Source organism: Carcharhinus amblyrhynchos, chromosome 35 (genome assembly GCF_965287045.1).
Source record: "Carcharhinus amblyrhynchos chromosome 35, sCarAmb.v2.hapA, whole genome shotgun sequence".
Lineage (NCBI taxonomy): Eukaryota > Metazoa > Chordata > Chondrichthyes > Carcharhiniformes > Carcharhinidae > Carcharhinus > Carcharhinus amblyrhynchos.
The window spans coordinates 12,244,108-12,264,250 of NC_137358.1; the positions used below are offsets into that span (position 1 = coordinate 12,244,108).

General features: G+C 43.5%; 1 protein-coding gene across 3 annotated transcripts in view; it reads right to left on the minus strand.

Annotated features, from left to right (window-relative positions):
* Nucleotides 1-13,235: 13,235 nt before the first annotated feature.
* The window catches only part of LOC145361544 (SUMO-conjugating enzyme UBC9), a 53,320-nt gene continuing 46,412 nt past the window's right edge, over nucleotides 13,236-20,143 (minus strand). For all 3 annotated transcript variants that reach the window (XM_080217369.1, XM_080217370.1, XM_080217368.1), the window contains one exon: nucleotides 13,236-16,881. In XM_080217369.1, the coding sequence (XP_080073495.1) occupies nucleotides 16,818-16,881 (64 nt within the window). In that variant the 3' untranslated portion in view covers nucleotides 13,236-16,817. The remainder of the gene's footprint in view (nucleotides 16,882-20,143) is intronic.

Here is a 20,143-nt window from a genome sequence, read left to right on the forward strand (position 1 = left end):
CATAAAACCACTAGGATTCAATTTTGACATGGTTCCAGAAGCCCCCCCACCCTGCTTTGTATCCTGGCATAATGAGAATATAGTAGGATCAAATCTGTCTCTTAGTAATTAAAGGAGCATTTTGCAGGATGTATTCCAATATAAATAAATGGGTGTGCCTGGTTTTCAAAGGACAATTCACTCAGTGCTTATACACTAGATCACTCTGGTCAACATGATAAATAATATCACAAAATCAAAAAAGCAGTGTAACGATAAATCCAGGATTAGCGATCAGCTGCAGATTAGGAATCCAGATCATTGCTATAAGAGAGCCTTTCACCCCTGGATAACAAAAATACAGAAATAAACCACGCATCACCCTTTCCTCTCCAACTGTGACCATTGGCACCCACAGAGCTTGTGGGGCATGGGCATCGCTGGCTGGGGCCAGCATTTATTAGCCATCCCTTGAGAAGGTGGTGGTGAGCTGCCATCGTGAATCTCCGCAGTCCATATTCTGCGGTTTGACCCCCAATGCCGTTGGGGAGGGAATTCCAGGATTTTGACCCCGTGGCTGCGGAGGAATGGCCGATGTATTTCCCCAACAGGATGGGGAGTGGTTTGGAGGGGAACTTGCAGGTGGTGGTGCTCCCGTGTGCGAGAGGTCAAAGCCTGACTAGGATTGTCAAACAGCCTTAATGATCAGATGTCACCCTCAGGGTGAAGCAGAGCAAACCGCATTCAGACAGTTCCTAGGCTCAGCGGAACCTCTGCAATTGGAGCTATGGAAAGGCATTACCTGCTGGGGTCAGGCCTCGAAAGCAGGGTAGGCCGTGCCCCTTCAGGATTAATATGCCCAGCTTTCGTGTCGAGATTAATAACCACGATACCAGCTCTCGAAAGATTTAGTTGGGAATGCGCCCTCAGCCCCTTCTGTAAAGCTGGTTACACGGACACTCCTCCTCTGGCCCCGCCTCGCCAGATCGATCAGGGTACGTGATGTACGTAGAATCCTGACTGCATTTTCTGGGCCCGATACTACTATCTCCCACCCCACCAGGAGTATTTCAGTCCAGGAGGGGTTCAGACCAGCTGCCCACTTTTGGGGAACTAGCGGGACGAACCCACTGGAGAGAAGGGGGGAAATCAGGGCTTCCCAGGGGGTCAGGTCCCCTGGGCATTGGCACCTTGGCAGTGCCAGCCTGTGCCCAAGGGGCAAAGTGCCCATGGCTAGGGGGCACCTTGGCACTGTCCGTCATGTATGGGGCAGTGCCAAGGGGGTAGGGCAGGGCCTACTGGCGATCACTGGGAGTATTAGGAAGTAGCCGGGAATGGGAGAAGGGGGCAGCACTGCCGGGGCCCCCAGCCTGGCCAGCGGTTAAGCTGGCCTGAAATCTAATGATATTCACGCCAGCGGCCTCTCCATTGCACACAGTGTGGGACATTCTAGTCTGAACTCCCACTGGAAAAAAAGCGTGATTTACTCATTTTCCCGAAAATCCGACACTTCAAAAACTTTTTTTTTGGGAGAATCCCAGCCCAAACTTTAGTCTTTTTCAAAAATAACTGAAGTTTATTTGAGTCACAAGTCAGCTTACATTAACACTGCAATGAAGTTACCATGAAAATCCCCTAATTGCCACACTCCGGTGCCTCTTTGGATACACAGAATTTAACACGGACAATGCACCTAACCAGCACCTCCTTTGCACTGTGGGAGGAAACCCACGCAGACATGAGGAGAACGTGCAGCCTCTGCACAGACAGGTGACCCAAGCTGGGATTCGAAACCCAGGTCCCTGGCGCTGTGAGGCAGCAGTGCTAACCACTGTGCCACCCATAAATGTGGTAGAACAACTTCTGTTTATTCTCATTACGTTAATCACCATTAAAAGTAGCAGCTACAGCCTTCTCTGCCTCCAACTCATTAAAAAGACTATACTTCCATCACATACAAACAAGCCTACCCATATTTAAAAAAACTTCTAAAGTACACCAGATGTTACTTTTTTAAGATTTGTTGTTGGTTTCCAAAAAAGTGAAAAGCAGGCTTTTAAAACGGGAGATAATTAATGCAAGTTTCACAGATTTATATTGAAATGTACAGCACAATACAGAAACAGGTTAGCCAGCCTGACTGGTGTTTATGTTCTACACAAGCCTCTCCCCAACCCTTTCCATTTCACCTGAGCAGAATAACCTTCATGCGTCTCTGCCATCCATCTCAATTACTCCCTGCGATAAAACATAGAAAATAGGAGGAGTAGGCCATTCGGCCTTCAAACCATTCCACAAATTATTTTGATCATGGCTGCTCATCAAATTCAATATCCTGATTTCTACCGCCACCCCCCTCCTCCCACCCCCATATCCCTTGATATCTTCAGCCCAACAGCAGCACGGTGGCACAGTGGTTGGCACTGCTGCCTCACAGCGCCAGGGACCTAGTTTCGATTCCTAGCTTGGGTCACTGTCTGTGTGGAGTTTGCATGTTCTCCCCGTGGGTTTCCTCCAAAGATGTGCGGGTTAGGTGGATCGGCTATGCTAAATTGCCCCTTAGTATCAAGGAGACTAGTTAGGGTAAATGTATGGGGACAGGGCCTGGGTGGGATTGTGGTCAGTGTAGATTTGATGGGCTGAATGGCCTTCTGTACCAACCGACTCAAGATCAACTTCTTCCCTGCTGCTTTCAGACTTCTGAATGGACCTACCTAGCACTAAGTTGATCTTTCTCGACTATGACTAAAACAATACATTCTGCATTCTCTCCTTTCCTTCACTATGAATGGTATGCTTTGTCTGTATAGCGCACAAGAAACAATACTTTTCACTGTATATTAATACATGTGACAATAATAAATCAAATCAAAAATCAGTCCATCATACAAACCAGCTTCCCAAACTTTGACTCCATCTACACTTCCCGCTACTTCAGAAAAGCAGCCAGCATAATCAAGGACTCCACACAACCTGGACATTCTCTCTTCCACCTTTCTCCATTGGGGGAAAAAGATACAAAAGTCTCAGGTCACCTAGCAATCGACTCAAGAACAGCCTCTTCCCTGCTGCCACCAGACTCGGAATCGACGTTCTATATATTAAGCTAATCTTTCTCTACACCTAGCTATGATTGTAACACTACATTCTGCAGTCTCTCCTCCTTTCCATGTACTCTAAGAAAACTTCTTTTTCTGTGTCCTGGGACATGTTTAAAGACACTAAATGTGGATTGTTGCAGGGCAGATTGAGGGGAAAGTCCGTAAAGTAATCTGTCTGAATGGGATGTGCTTTTGGAGATGGGTGGCACCGTGTTATGGGACCATGGTGTTAAGAGAGATCAGCCATGGAACAAGCTGGAGAAACTGGATGGCCTCTCTCGCATTCTTACCTTCATTAGTAACAAGACTTTAAGGGGTATGCTTTATCTATGTAGCATGCAAGAAACTATGCTTTCCACTGTATACCAATAAATGTGACGATAATAAATCAAATTGAGTTATAACAATCCACAAAATAATGCAAGTCACAGCAGAGGGCATAACCTACAGAGATCTCGTCACACCTTGGGGAAGGATATATTTATGGCGCAGAATAGATGAACCAGAATGATACTAGGATTAAATTAGGGCAGGTGGCACAGACCAGGCGTGCATGCCCTGACTACAGAAGATTTAAGTGCGCATCTTATTTGAGGTGCTGTGAAGGGAAGAAAAATGACAGGGTAGAGAGAAATGATTCCCCCCCCAAGTAGAGGACGTCCAGGCCAAAGAGGATATATCCCTGCACTCTTTCCACACTAAGGGTTGAGAAAACCAGGGACACAGGTCCTCTCCCCTTCCCAACTCACTTCCTGACCAAAGGAAAACCTGCTCAGCCTGGGGTCAATTATAGAATTTCAGAATTGAGATTAATACATGAGTTATGGGAGCACGATGTTAAGAGAGAGAGAGATCATAAGAAATAGGAGCAGGAGTAGGCCATCCAGCCCTTCGAACCTGCCCCACCATTCAATAATATCATGGCTGATCTGAAATGGATCAATTCCACTTACCTGCCTGCTCCCCATAACCCTTAATTCCCTTAGATCAGCCATAATCTAATAGAAAAGGCTGGAGAAACTGAATGGCCTTCTTGTGTTCCTATCTTCATTAGTTACAAGACTTTTAGGTTTAGGGTGACACACACAGATCATTGTTTACCTCCAAAAAAAACTGGCCTCTGCCCTACCCCTTAATCAAATTTCTCCATTCCCAAAAGCTAGGCCTTGCTTCTTAACCGGCATAATGCAGAAAAGATTTACGAGGATTTGATGGTTTGAGTTATAAGGAGAGGCTAGATAGAGTGGGACTTTTTCCCCTGGAGCGTAGGAGGTTAGGGGTGATCTTGCAGAGGTCTATAAAATAATGAGGGGCATAGATCAGCTAGATAGTCAATATCTTTTCCCAAAGATGGGGGAATCTAAAACTAGAGGGCATAGGTTTAAGGTGAGAGGGGAGAGATACAAAAGGGTCCAGAGGGGCAATTCTTTCACACAGAGGGTGGCGAGTGTCTAGAACGAGCTGCTAGAGGTAGTAGTAGAGGTGGGTACAATTTTGTCTTTTAAAAAGCATTTAGACAGTTACATGAGTAAGATGGATATAGGCCAAACATGGGCAATTGGGACTAGCTTAGAATCATAGAATCACAGAATCATAGAATCCCTACAGTGCAGAAGGAGGCCATTTGGTAAAATCAAAATACCACGGATGCTGGAATCTGAAACAAAAACAGAAAATGCTGGAAAGTCTCGGCAGATCTGACAGCTTCTGTGGAGAGAGAATAGAGCCTGGATGACCTTTCGTCACCATTTGGCAGAGGAGCTGAATCCAGTTCACTCGCAATCAACATCCAATATCCACATCCACATATCACATTGAGGTGAAAGTATAGGAAGCTGAAATCCTGATCAAACTTGTACCCCATTACCTGGCCTACCGTAGCACCCTTCAGTACCAACCAGCTAACAGCACAGGCCTGCACGCCCATTTGCTCAGCTATTCTTCATCATCCCACATTCTTCAAATCGTAGAATCCCGACAGTGCAGAAGGAGACCATTCGGCCCATCGAATCTGCATCGACCACAATCCCACCCAAGCCCTATTCCTGTAACCCCACATTTACCCTACTAATCCCCTGACACTAGTGACAATTTAGCATGGCCAACCAACTTAACCCGCACATCTGTGGAAGGGAACAGGAGCGCCCAGAAGAAACAACGCCAACATAAGGGGAGAACATGCAAACTCCACACAAACAGTGACCCAAGCCAGGAATTGAACCCAGGTCCCTGGTGCTGTGACGCAGCAGTGCTAACCACTGAGCCGCCTGTCTCCAAAAGCACATCCTGTTCAGACAGATTACTTTAAGGACTTCCCCCTCAAGCTGTTCCACAATAATCCACATTTACTGTCTTTAAACATGTCTCAGGACATAGAAAAAAAGGACACCCAGCCAAAGGAAACACAACTGAGTTATTGTAAGAAAGGATCTTCAGATAGAGGTGGTAAGGAGGAAGAGGGTATCCCACAGCTTGGACCCTAGACAGATAAAGGCACAACACCAAATCTTCTTTAATTTAGTGTCACAAGCAGGTTTACATTAACACTGCAATGTAATTACAGTGTGAAAATGCCTAATCGCCACACTCCGGCACCTATTCAGGTACACTGAGGGAGAATTTAGCATGGCCAATGCACTCAACTAGCACGTCTTTCAGAGTATGGGAGCCATGATGTGGAGATGCCGGCGTTGGACTAGGGTAGGCACAATAAGAGGTCTCACAACACCAGATTAAAGTCCACTCACGTTGTCTGTACCTGTAAAGACTTGGATTACCTGTTAAGACTCACATTCCAACCATTATCTTGTAATTGTCTCTCTCCCCAACTCTTCACCCACCCGATGAAGGGGCAACACTCCAAAAGCTCATGCTACCAAATAAGCCTGTTGGACTTTAACCTGGTGTTGTGAGACTTCTTACTGGATTAAGGGAGGTAACTGGAGCACCTGGAGGAAACTCACACAGACACAAACAGGGACCCAAGCCAGGAATCGAACTTGGATCCCTGGTGCTGAGAGGCTACCGACTGTGATGATAGGGCAATGGGTGAGGGATGCTCAAAAGAGATCATAATCAGAGGAATGATAAATTCAGAGGAGTTGGGGTATTCGAAGGACTGGAGATTAGAGAGAGAGAGAGAGAGAGAGAGAGAGAGAGATAGATAAATAGATAGAGGAGACCATGAATGCATTTAAGCAGGAGTGTGAACATATTAATGAGACATAGGGGACTGAGGGCAAAGCTGACAGATAAGTAGGAACTGATTCCTATTTGGCAGCTGTGGTTTATAAAGGATGAGGCTTGGAGTGCAGCCAAAGAGCAGAATGTTTTCACCAACTTTTAACACACTTCATACGGAAACATTTCTACCCAACTTCCCTTTTCAACGAGCTGAAGTGAACAACACCTTCAACTCAAGGAGAAACTGTTACTCCATAAATATCAGCACAAAAGTTGGTGCTGAACCATCATAAATCAGAGATTGGGCTTGAACCAGAGGACTGTGCCTAACTCTGGGCACTATACTTTCAGAAGAATGGTAAGTCTCCTCTGTTGTGCTTTGTGATTGAGAAGGCTGTGAGAACAAATCTCAACAACACTCGAGCACGGTGGCACAGTGGTTGGCATTGTTGCCCCACACTGCCAGGGACCTAGCTTCGATTCCAGCCTTGGGTCAGTGTGTGTGGAGTTTGCACATTCTCCCCGTGTCCATGTGGGTTTCCTCCAGGTGCTCCAGTTCCCTTGCACGCTCCAAAGATGTGTAGGTTAGGTTGATGGGTCAATTTAGCATAGCCAAAGCGTCAGGGGGTTAGCAGGGTAAGTATGTGGAGTTACAGGAATAGGGCGTGGGTAAGGTTGTGGTCAGTGCAAACTCGATGGGCCGAATGGCTTCCTTCTGCACTGGAGGGATTCTATGATAATGTAGGCCAATGGAGTGCAATGTTAAAAGAAATATTATTTTGCCCAAGTTGTTGTTTTCGGTTGTGATGTTAAGCTGAGCTACCTTTTAGGTGGATGAGACGTTTGGCCACTTTTCCCCAAAGAACAATGAGCAGTAATAGCCAGCATTCAACTCTTCAACAACCAATTAATCACGCATCAAGCATACTGAGACACCACGTTGCAAATACCCAAGGTACACTTCAAACAAGAATGCTGATGCCTAACAGCCTATTTATGGAAGACACTTGAAAGTCTCTCTCCCCCCACAACCCCAACAAGAGTCTTTTCCACTGTGCTTTCACAATTCCCCACCTTCGCCCTTTTCATCTCCCTGCTCCGTGTCCTTTTGTTCACTGTTCTGCAAAGGAACACAAGGCCATTCAGCCACGCTCCTCATCAGATCGTTGCTAATCTGTATCCATCTCTCTCCATGCAGCACTCTCAGTTGTTTTGAGATTTGCTGATCAGAGCTCTCCAGACATCCGTCTCCAGCCGTCTTTCCGTGGTGCCACATTGTCCACTATGAAACAAGCAGAAAAGGCAGACCCCAATAACTACCTCAGCCAGTATATTAAATGGACACCGTCAGCATCATTGGCTACCACACTCAAACCATCTGAGCTAAGTGGCTTTACCATTTTTACCTCAATACCATTTAAATACATTTGATCCACATGCCTTAATTCATTTGCTTGGTAGAATCAGAATCCATGCAGTGCAGAAGGAGCTTGCAGACAATAATCCCACCTAGGGCCCATCCCTGTAACCCCACATTTACCCTGCTAATCCGCTGGATATTAAAGGAACAATTTAACACAGCCAGTCAACCCAACCTGCAGATCTTTGGAACAAAGGGGGAAACTGGAGCACCCAGAGGAAACCCACGCAGATACGGGGAGAACGCCACAAAGACCCGAGGAAGGAATTGAACTTGGATCCCTGGTGCTTAAGGCAGTAGTTGTGCCGCCCACTGAAAAAAAAATCTATGAAGCTTAGCCTTGAAAATTTCAATTGATTCAGCATCTGCAGTCATTTGGGGAAAACAACTGGTTTCCACTACCATTTTGCATGGCTGTGATGAAGTACTTCGGATTCCATTCCTGAATGGCCCAGTTCTAACTTTAGAACCGTGTTCCCCTTGTTTTAGATTCCCCAGAGGAAGCATCTCATCTAGTTTATCAAATCCTTTTGTCATTCTAAATACTTCAATTAAACCACCCCATAATCTTCTAAACACAACGGAACAAGCTTGTGCAATCTGCTTTCATAATTTATCCTGCAAGGCAGGCAGATGTGGTTGACTCCTGAAATGTAATTATTAATGACCAATGAACCATTACCAGCATCAATTTTACCAATTTCTCTCAGAATCTTAGAATCCTACAGTGCAGGAGGAAGCCATTTGGCCCAATTAGTCTGTACAGATCATGCTGCCACCCAGGCCCTATTCCCATAACCCCATGCATTTACCCTAGCTAGTTCCCCTGACACTAAGAGGCAAACCAGCCTCCCATCCATTGACTCTGTCTACACTTCCTGCTGTCTTGGCAAAGCGGCCAGCATAATGAAGGACCACACACACCCCAGATGTTCTCTTCTACCTTCTTCCATCAGGAAAAAGATACAAAAGTCTGAGGTCACGTACCAACTGACTCAAGAACAGCTTCTTCCCTGTTGCTGTCAGACTTTTGAATGGATTTACCTTGCATTAAGTTGATCTTTCTCTACACCCTAGCTATGACTGTAACACTACATTCTACACTGTTTCCTTTCCTGCTCTACAAACAGTATGCTTTGTCTGTATAGCGCGCAAGAAACAGTATTTTTCACTATGTTAATACATGTGACAATAAATCAAATTTAGCACGGCCAATCCACCTAACCTGGACATCTTTGGACATGATTGTGAAGATTTTAATTATGACAAAGTCTTATTTACAAGGGAAACCATACCCAAACTTCCATAGTCTTCACTAACAAAGAAATTCCTCAACCGGAGCAGATGGAACAGCACTTCTCTGGATTTGTAGTAATCAATATCCTACGATTCCCTGGCAATAGGCTCCAGAGAAAAGAAACCCAACCATACAACCCAATAGAAGTTTATAAAATTATGAGGGATACAGTTAGGGTCAACAGTTGGAAGCTTTTTCCCAGAGCAAAAATGACAATTACAAGGGGGCACAAGTTCAAGATATGAGGGAGGTTCAGTGGTGATGTGCGGGAGTTTTTTTTCCACATGGAAAGTGGAGGGGGCCTAGAATGCACTGACAAGTGAGGTGGTCGAGACATATACATTAACAACATTTAAGACTTATCTGGATAGACACATGGACAGGGAATAGAGGGATATAAGTAACTCAATAGATAGGACATGATCAGCACAGGCTTGGAGGGCCTGTTCCTGTGCTGTACTGTTCTTTATATTATGGCATCTTGATACACCACAGTGGCTAGCACTGCTGCCTCGCAACGCCAGGGACCCGGGTTCGATTCCCAGCTTGAGTCACTGTCTGTAAAGTCTGCACCTTCTCCCCAGTGTCTACGTGCGTTTCCTCTGGTTTCATCCCGCAGTCTGAAAGATGTTCTGGTTAGATGCATTGACCATGTTAAACTCCCCCTCAGCACACCCCAACAGGCACTGGTGTGTGGAAACACAGGGATTTTCACAGTAACTTCGTGGCAGTGTTAATGTAAGTTTACTCATGACACTAGTAAATAAACAAACTTAACTTTTCTTAAGTGATTACTAAACAACAACTCTGGAATTATTAATCCGTTCAAGTCTTATTGCATTGGAACCAACTCAGTATCCGACAGCACTCGCACTGCAAGTAGACCAGTTGGCACAGTGGCCCAGCTATTAGCACTGCTGCCTCACAGCACCATGGACCCACGTTCAATTCCAGCCTCGGGTCACGTTCTCCCGTGTCTGCATGAGTTTCTTCAGGGTGCTCTGATTTCTTCCCACAGCCCAAAGAGGTGCGGGTTAGGTGGATTAGCTGTGTTAAATTGACCCTGGTGTCAGAGGATTAGCAGAGTAAATGCACAGGGTTACGGGAATAGGGCTTGGGTGGGATTGTGAACAGTACAGGCTCGATGCGCTGAGTGGCCTCCTTCTGCCCTATAAGGCTCACCGCAGAAGCACTTCCTTGCTCTACAAAAAAGGTGCAATAGGATGGAGATAAATTGACATCTCCATGTTCATCAGAGCACTTTATAAAAGAGACAACAGAACTATTACTTACTTTTCGCTTTTTAATTTCTTTTTCTAAACACAAATACATTAACAAACAGCATACAAACAAGAGGTATTGTGATTGAAATGGTGCATGTGCTGCAATGGTACATGGTGCTCAGAGGCAGCTTGAGCCTCCAAAAATGGAATGATTTCTTCACGTTTAAACTTTCCATTCATTAGAAATTTATTTTAAACAAGCGCATTTTTCTTGCTGTCCGAGCTGCTTTTTTTTTCTTTCAAATATTACAATTTCACTTTTCCGGGCAAGCAAGAAGTAAAGGAGAGCAAATATGGCCTTTGGAAAAAGGTGTGCTTGGGAAGGCAGCAGATTCCATGTCAATAATGTCTCACATTCCACCATATTGTATTAAAAAGGTTACAGAATGGTATACATGTCACACAAATCAGGCTTCGAAACGGACAACCGGTCTGGATAAATGCAGTTCAGCACTGGACCAGGTAACGGGTTGTGTCTGACTCTGATCAAAGTTGTTCGAAGAACAAGAGTGTACACATCAGATTAAGCTCACGTACCGATCCAATAGACGCCTGCCTGTTTCTCCAGACTCCTAAACACCATTGTATACAAAAGGCAAAAAAGTTACAACCTTTCAGCCCGCCATATGTTGGGAGGGCCAAGTGAGGAAATGCCAGGCTGGTCAATTAACATTTAATATTGAGCCCTGCTGGCACAAGTCAAAGCCCCCCAACACTTCATTTGGGATAATTTTTTTTTAAAAATGGACGAGAGAGACAGCCAACAAAAAAAATAAAAGCTTCAGTCAAACTTTAAAGTACTTCAAAATGTCCATAACAGATGCTCTGCCAAGCATGCTCCATCAGTACTTTGTCCAGTTGGAAAGAACTACTGCAAATGAACAGGGTTTACGAGTAACAGCAGCTCTTTGTAACTCAAAACATTTGCAGAACAATGGCAAATCAAAGCTGGTGCGTTGCAAACTGGTTCTCAGCTTTCCTTGAGCAATCACCCTACGTTTGGTGATGATATAGTCAGATGTTAAGAGACAAACCAGTCGTGCAGTTTTGAACGAAGGTGAATATCAACTGAGGCAGGAGGAGAGAGAAGGGGAAGCAAGCACCCCAACCTAAAGCTTACATTTCTACCAAAATCTAAAAGCAATTACAAAGTTCAGACAATTGCATAAATCTACAAAACATTTAATACATGTTCAGAACACCCTTCATATTTAACCCATAGATTTTTTTTTAAATTTTTGATTTGTTTTTTGAAAAAGAGAGGTTGGTGCTTGGTGGCAATGCTCAAACACTTTTGAAAAGTATGAGGGGGAGAGAGCTAGCTCAAAAAACTTCACGATTGAGTAAAAGATCACAATTTTCAATTTGAGGTATATTGGGGGGGGGGGGGGGGCAGGGAGGGGAAGAAAGAGACAAAGTACTGGAGGTTTGGGAATGCAAGGGCATTTTCACTGTTTCAATTCAAAATGTTAAGCTGGTTTCACCCAAGATTTGAGCAGAGTAAAGATTCTAACCTCGGGTTTTCAGAGATTGATTCGATCATGCAATAACCATAGTTAATGGTCTTCCAGCCTTACAACATGGTGAGCAAGGTGACACACTCAAGACACAGAAACACTACATTAGTCCCAACTGCACAAGGCCATGCAATAGGCAACCATTACAACCATCAACTTTTTTTTGTTTTTTGTTTCTTTTCCAGGGGTGGGTGGGGGGGCAGGGTTTGTTGTTTGGGGAGGGCAGACATTAAAATCAGCATGTTTTCTAAAGACATACCAATTTCATACTCAAAACCCAATTGACTATGAAAAAAAGATATAAAAGTATTGTACAAGTTTACAGTGTCACCCTGGAATACTGATTTCAGTTTAAAATTTTATTTTTGTTGTTTTATCCATCAAAAAATATAAACAAAGAAATGGATGTACCAGTGTTCCAAGGGTGTTTTTCTTTATTATTCTTTTAGCAAGTGCCTGTCCTGGGTCAACTGGAATCAATACATAATTAAGGGGGATTGACTGCAAATTATACTTAATCTAGAGAGAGAGAGAGAGAGAAAAGGAAGAAAAGAAAGAAAAGAAAGGAAGAAAAAAGAAAGGAAGAAAAGAAAGGAAGAAAAGAAAGGAAGAAAAGAAAGGAAGAAAAGAAAGGAAGAAAAGAAAGGAAGAAAAGAAAGGAAGAAAAGAAAAGAAAGAAAAGAAAGGAAAGAAAAGAAAGAAAAGAAAGGAAAGAAAAGAAAGGAAGGAGAGGGGGAGAGAGAAAGAAAACAAAAGGAAAGAAGGGACAGAGTTAAAAGCAAGATCTTGCTCAGTGCCCAACGTTTAAGTTTGGCCATAATTTTCAACTATGATATTACTTCAGATAAGCCACTAATATCAGAAGTTCCATTTGGAAGAATATTCCATAAAGTTAAGAAAAAAAACAAAGCGCATAAATTCCCTTTTCTTCCCTGGAATCTGTATCTTCAACTTTTACTACAAAGTCTCGCTCTTCAATGCTGTATGTGAATGCAATGTTCCAAATTATCATACATCTGGCCAGGAACAAACTTGGAGAGCGCATCCTTAACCCATGATTCCACAGGCTCCTGAGGCAACCACTGTTCGAAACTGGACTGCAGAAAGGGTTTGTTGCTAGTTGAAATTTAAGGAGGCAGCAGGACCTTCTTAAAAATTACAGTTTACATATATTATTAGATGTTCAATACTGTACACATACAATGAACATTCATAAGCGGTTACACAAAGGATATAACACTGGTGATTGACAGAACTTTAATCTGAGATGCCCATTAGGCACAACCAAGTCTTGCTTCATGTGGCATTGCTCCCATGGCACCTGCTTCCCACCAAGTCCCAAGTACACCTTAGGAACTCAGCCACGCTGCTGCGGTCCGATCCGCAATGTGTAATAACTCAAATGTTAACAGCAATACTTAAGAAAAATTTCAACAAGATGTGACACAAGACAGGTTGAATTTTATCACCATTTATATAGACCCATTTCTTTCAAGTGACCAGAGTGGCAGTACCAACAAAAATCAACAACCAATGTCTTCAATGGAATGTACATAAAGGATACACTACGAGCTATGGAATATGATTTAGAAGCAGATAACTTAAAAAGCAACTGTCATAGCCAAAAAATGGGACTTGGATTGTATCCTATGGCTCAGTGCACTCACCTATACCACACTGGGGAATTAAAACTATAGAAGTAAAATATAAGTTTCAGCAGCTCCACTGGATTAATGCACAGACTGGGGACTCCTTCCAACACAACCAAAAACCTTTTCAAGCATGGTGCTGTCTGCTTAAGAGAAGTTTCAACAGGCTTATTTCACTCCAAGACCAAGCCAATTCATGTGTGCCATGCACAGTCAACCTCACCGCATTTTTAATATTGAAACATGATGCACTGAAAGAACACTTAAAATTCCTGGGCACGGGCACATGAATGACGGCAGGAGCCCAGAAGGAGCTTGGATCCGATTTATATTTTTGAAAAGAAACAGCAGTGAGCAGCATGGGTTGAAAGACAGATAGACAGACACACACACACAGGGAGGGGCAAGAGCCAAAACCAGAATACACACACACACACACACACACACACACAAACAGAACACGCGCAAGAGATAAGGCAGAATGAATCGACAATGATCGATAGTGTTGACAATACACTGCTGCTCCAGTAAGGAAAGGACGAATAACTTAATATCAATTTGCTTCATTCACAAGTATGTGCAATAAACAGATGTAATTTAATAAATGAATGGAGGAACTTTCTGCCTTTAGTAAAAGCCTTGAGCTGTTTAGAGGAATATTTACTGAAAGGGTAATCCAATCCAAGTGTTATTCAGCATGCACGTGCCAGATGTAGAACAGATAGTGTTATAACAAAGGTTTCAGCAAAAAAAAATACACATAAGGCAGATGTTGCCTTGCAAAGTATGCCAATTCCTTCCTTCCAAAACTGAAGGCAATTTTCTTCAGGGACATAGCTCAAGTACACATAGGTAGTAAAATGATGGCCTTGCCAGCAACACTTACATAGAGGAGAATGAATTTTAAAAAAAAAGAAAATGACCAACAGAAAATGCAACTGAGCAAAGCAGGTCAAGAAGCCTGAAGATGCAACAAGCCAAGGAAAGCTGTTCTGTTACTGGTCCTGGGGTGCAATCCAAACACAGATAGTCACCTGGATACTACAGGAGAGTTCTGCGATATGCTGCATGAACTCAGAAGTCAGACAGCACAAAGTTAGGTGGAAATCAGGGGTCATTTCAAATGCATCAGGCACCCATGATCTTAGCAGATCATGCTCCCTGTATTTTACAAATGGATGGCAACTTCACTAAAGAGGTACTCTTTGAAAGCATCAACTTTCTAGAGAATGAACACCTCTGGTCGGTCAACAAGAAGGTGCATTCTTGGTACTCGTGGAACAAAAACAGCAGCATTATAACCCGCCACGTCTATAGTACTGAAGTTCCGGTCTTTTGACCAGTTCAAACATAGACATCCTTCATCTACAGCAATGACAGGAGTTGTATCCGCCGATACTAAAACAGTCTCACATGTTGTGCTCCAGATCCAATATATACCATGCTACCAAATGTAATAGTTGTAATTCCAAAATGTGACTACAGTGACAATGTAAAAAGGTTCACATCTCAACATGCAAATCAAATCGAATTTCTGAAGGTTCAGTAGTAAAAACGGCCACAAGTGTTAACTACTTTACTACTGTCTGCCTGATTGAATCTCATGAATTACAGGTATTTGCATAATTATACTCAAACTGTCCAGCAGGTTCTAGACTCAAGCCTGAAAGATAAACAGTACAAGCCTCAACTGTTTAGAAAATCAGAATAGTCCAAAGAGATTCTATTGTAAATGGGTTGCAATTCCAGCAAATTTTACAATGCTCCTGAAAAGTAAGAGGACCATGAAAAGAATGGTACTTCCTACCAGCTCCCCTTCACCAAAAAGGTAGCAACTTTTCTCCATTGTGTTCTAAGGATAAAAAACAACTGGCCTCCTGACAAGCAGCACACTTGAATCGAAGTACGACCTTCCGACAGTCAACTGAAGGAAGAGGATTTTTTCACCTATAATGCCTCAAGCATGCAGAGCCCAAACCTGCTTCACTCCCAAAACAAGTGAGTGGGATCATGGGGAGGAGGGTGGGGGGAGGGGAAGGGGGAGAACTGTACCCAATTAAACTTGTGACCAGATATCTAAAAAAAATCCTTTTGCACTATTTCCAGGGGTGCGTAAAGCAACTGCTTAAAACAACCACCACCAAATTTTCTTGCCAAAAAATTGAGAAATACAGGTTCATAAGCAATCCCTACTTGCAAGTGAGATACAACTGTCCACAGTCCAATCTTAAACATGCACTTTGCTTTGTATGATTAAGTTTGTTTTGTAAACCAGCTTCACACCATTTCAAATGCCTTTCTGCAAAACTAGTAACCCTGCACAAAAGGTGCCTTTTTTAAAAATAAATCATTTCCAGGTCTTTAAAAAAAAACAGGACACTCAAAGGTTACTTAACTTCGAAGAAAGAAAATTAAGGACAGTGTAAATTTACCCCCAAAACCGCAGTTAACAGTGACGAAGCCCAGAGCAAAACAAAAATGAGAGCAGGTGACAGAGTATACACATGCAGGCAGCTGTAATCAGACAAGTCACATGTACCATGCCACCGCATTTAAAAAGGAGTTACCCGATTAAAAGAAAAATGTTAAAAGCAAAATGTGCCACGCTGCGGACCGAGACCATCCACCCAGCTTCTGTGGATCAGAAACTGCTCAGGAAGAGCTGCAAGTTCTTTCAACTAAGACAGCAATCTCAGATGCAGGGCAACATCACACACGCGTTTCTCTGCAAGTACTGGGGGTGGGGCAGTATGGGTGCATAGAAATAACATTTTATTGACGGTTTCCTTTTTTTAAAATACATTTATTACAGGACTTCCAAGTCTCTCATTTTTTTTTAAAGGGCCAATGTGGATTTAAGAAAGCCTTGGTGTTTAAAGAGCAAAATGCAGATCGTGGTATGCAAATGGATTTTTTTTTAAAACTGTTCTCACTTTCTTCTTGTAAGATCTTTCTCCTGATGAATGGTCCGGAGGCTTGATTACTATGCCAGGATGCTTAAAAGATGGGCCTGAAAACCATTCATGGTGGACATAAGCTGGGGAAGAGAAAAGAAAATCCAACCGCATTTTGCAAGTTAGCCAGCATTAAATAGGAGCCCCAAATTCTGGCTACACTGAACGTCAATTGAACCATTGAACATGTAGGGCTTTTCTTTTTAAAAAATAAAAAAAACATTTTACTACAGCCGCCACAGAAACACAGCAAGTTTCGTGCCGAGATGATTTGCCTCTTTTTTTGTTGTGAACTAGAACTGTCCGAGTAACGATGCAATTTATTTTCCCCAAAGACTGCCAATTGCTTGTAACAGGAACTTGCTAAATGTGAAAAGCGTGCCTTCTTTTCTCAGCCGACAGTCAGAAATCCACATCCTTTAGCTGCTTGGATTTTATGTTGGAGCAAATTTCTTGGCCTGTGCTCGCACTCGTTTTTCATACTCTACTCTGTTCTGGCTGTGAATGGAAAAAGAACACAAAAGGGAGGAGTTACGGATTTGAGAGAGAGAATAGAAATCTTGAATGCTTTTTTTTTTAAACCTCAAAAAGTACAATTAGTTCAATTCTGTCATCCTGGATCAATTAGGTAATATCCCGTTCAAATATGTTCTGCTGAGAATATACCAGAAATGAGTTTCTTCCGCAGCATTATTAGGGTAGCACTGCTGCCTCACAGTGCCAGGGACCCAGGTTCAATTCCAGCCAGGGGTCACTGTCTGTGTGGAGTTTGCACATTCTCCGCAGGACTGTTTCTCCTCCAGGTGCTCTGGTTTCCTCCCACATTCCAAAGATGTGAGAGTTGGTGGATTGGCCATGCTAAATTGACCCTCGTGTTGGGGGGTTATAATGGTAAATATGTGGGGTTACAGGAATAGGGCCTGGATAGGATCATGGTTGGTGCAGTCTCGATGGTCTGAATGGCCTCCTTCTGCACAGTAGGGGATTCTACGATCCCAACCCCATGTACATCACTAAGACGAAGATGGGCAGTTTGCATCCAGGTGGCCAATGCCTCAATTCAGAGCAAGTGAATGTTTCTCAGGAAATCTGGTGTTAGAAAATGGCAGCATGGACTCTGGTGTGTCACTTTAGTTTTAATAGCCTTTAAGGATAAGGCTGCATTATAGGCCTATCCTGCAGGACTAAAACTGCTCAAGCTAATTTTGGCCAAATCTGATACTATCCAATAGTTCCAGTAACCTGGTTTTGACCCCTGGCTTAGGTCACTGCCTGTGTGGAGTCTGCACGGGTTTCCTCTGGGTGATGCAGTTTCCTCCCACAGTCCAAAGATGTGTGAATTAAGTGGATTTACCATGCTAAATTGCCCCATAGTGTCCCAGAATGTGTAGGTTAGAGGGATTAGTGGAGTAAATGTGTGGGGTTGGGGATAGAGCTTGGGGTGGGACTGGTGTTGGTGCAGACTCGATGGGCCGAATGGACTCCTCCTGTAATGTGGTTTTTATGAATTCTATAATGCAAAGTACATAGAACATAACAGCGCAGAACAGGCCCTTCGGCCCACGATGTTGCGCCGAACAGTTAAAAAACAATGACCCTCTAACCTAAACCAAACCCTTACCATCCATAAACCTATCCACGGATCTCTTAAACGCCCCCAAACTAGGCGCATTTACAACTGCAGCAGGCAGGGCATTCCAATCCCTCACCACCCTCTGGGTAAAGAACCTACCCCTGACATCCGTCCTATAACTACCACCCCTTAATTTAAAGCTATGCCCCCTCGTGCTAGCTTTCTCCATCCGAGGAAAAAGGCTATCACTGTCCATCCTATCTAAACCTCTAATCCTCTTATATGTTTCAATAAGGTCCCCTCGTAGCCGCCGCCTTTCTAACGAAAACAACCTCAAATCCCTCAGTCTCTCCTCATAGGACCTCCCCTCCATACCAGGGAGCATCCTGGTAAACCTCCTCTGTACCCTCTCCAAAGCCTCCACATCCTTCCTATAATGTGGGGACCAGAACTGCACACAATACTCCAAGTGCGGCCGCACCAGAGTTGTGTACAGTTGCAACATGACGCTGCGGCTCCTAAATTCAATCCCCCTACCAATAAACGCCAAGTAGGGTAACCTCTCATCACAAACTAAACTGGAGTTCAACCTCATTCCCAAAAAATGTACTAATTAATTTAATAAAAGGAGAGCAAAAGCACATATGGGTCTTCGAAACAACTTAAGACTTGCTGGCTCTTTTGCCTGTTTTTGAATATGTGAATCATAGGATGGTTAAAAAGAGAAATCAGAGACAGTGCCAGCTCTCTGCAAAAGCAAATCAACCAGTCACAAATCAGCTTGGCCCTGTGAGTTTTCTTCCCAGCTAACTACCCAAATCCCTTTAGACACAATTGACTGTCTCCAGCACACTTAGGCAGTACAGTTCAGATCCTAACCACATGCTACATCAGGCTTTGCCTTACATCATTATTCTTTTGCCATTTACTTTAAATTGGTGTCCTCTGGTTCTCAGTCCTGCGAAAGAGAACAGTTTCCACCCCCCACATCCCTCAATTTTGAGCAGCAGTCAACTCTCCTCTCAACAGAGCACAGCCTCAGCTTCTCCAATCTGGCCACAAAAACCAAAGTCCCTTATTCCCTAGGACCGTTCGCAATCTTTTTCTGCAACCTCTCCAATATCTTCACATCCTCCCTGAAGCAAGCCAACCAGAACTTAATATTCGGTTGAACAAACCCACAAGCTCACTGGTCTTTTGGCTAAGATCAAGTGCAGTATCAACATGCTGTACTTGGTTGAAGTCATTAGGTCACATTTTAGCTTCATTTGAAGCAATTTTTAAAAGTGGCATCTCAGCCTTTTGGCTAAGATCAAGCCTTGGAGGAGGAGCTATGCCTACTCCAATCAGCTTGGATTATGTAGATCATGTCTCAACTTGTTGAGACTCTGAACTGGACTTGATTTGAGTGAATTGGAATAAAAACAAAAAACAAAAAGAGGGGCATGTTGCTGAAGCTTTGCATCTTGCAGTCATCAGGACACATGCAAGAATGCCACATTAAGCAACTGCCACGTTTTCTAGTACAGGAGAAACAGGTGCCAACTGGTTGACAAGTCAACTCTGATTGCTTTCTCCATGGCAGGAGAAATGGGAACTATAAGCTTTCCAAACTCCCTCAATCCAAGGCAGCACAAGGCTTTTGGTTATATAGAATGCGCCCCTGTGTTACGAACATGTCACTTCTAGCACTGATGATGAGTCATGTTACGAGTTCAACTGATCTCTGCTTGGCTGTTAGTGTAACAGTTAGCACAGATTGTTCAGCTAGTGCTGTCAAATCATAGAATCACACCTTACGGTAGAGATTTTGGGGTTTTACAAGCACAGGCTGTTTGTATACTGTCTATACTCTGTTACAAAGAGCCAAAGGAACATGATGTTGGATTCAATCAGCCAATCACTAGAACGTACTGTTAACCAACCCGGCATCACCCTGGCACTGAAATTCATACATGATATTGCTCTATTGTATAGTGGGCAGGATATCTTTTTGGACTGACTGCAGCATCCTGTTAGTGGAAAATACCACTTGTTGTTACAATGCAGTAGCTGTATATACAAAGAACAAAGAACAAAGAACAACCCAGCACGGGAAACAGGCCCTTCGGCCCAACGAGCCCATGCCGCCGCATCACCCTACACCTATTCTACCCTGCATGTCTACGAATGGAACCCCTAACTTAG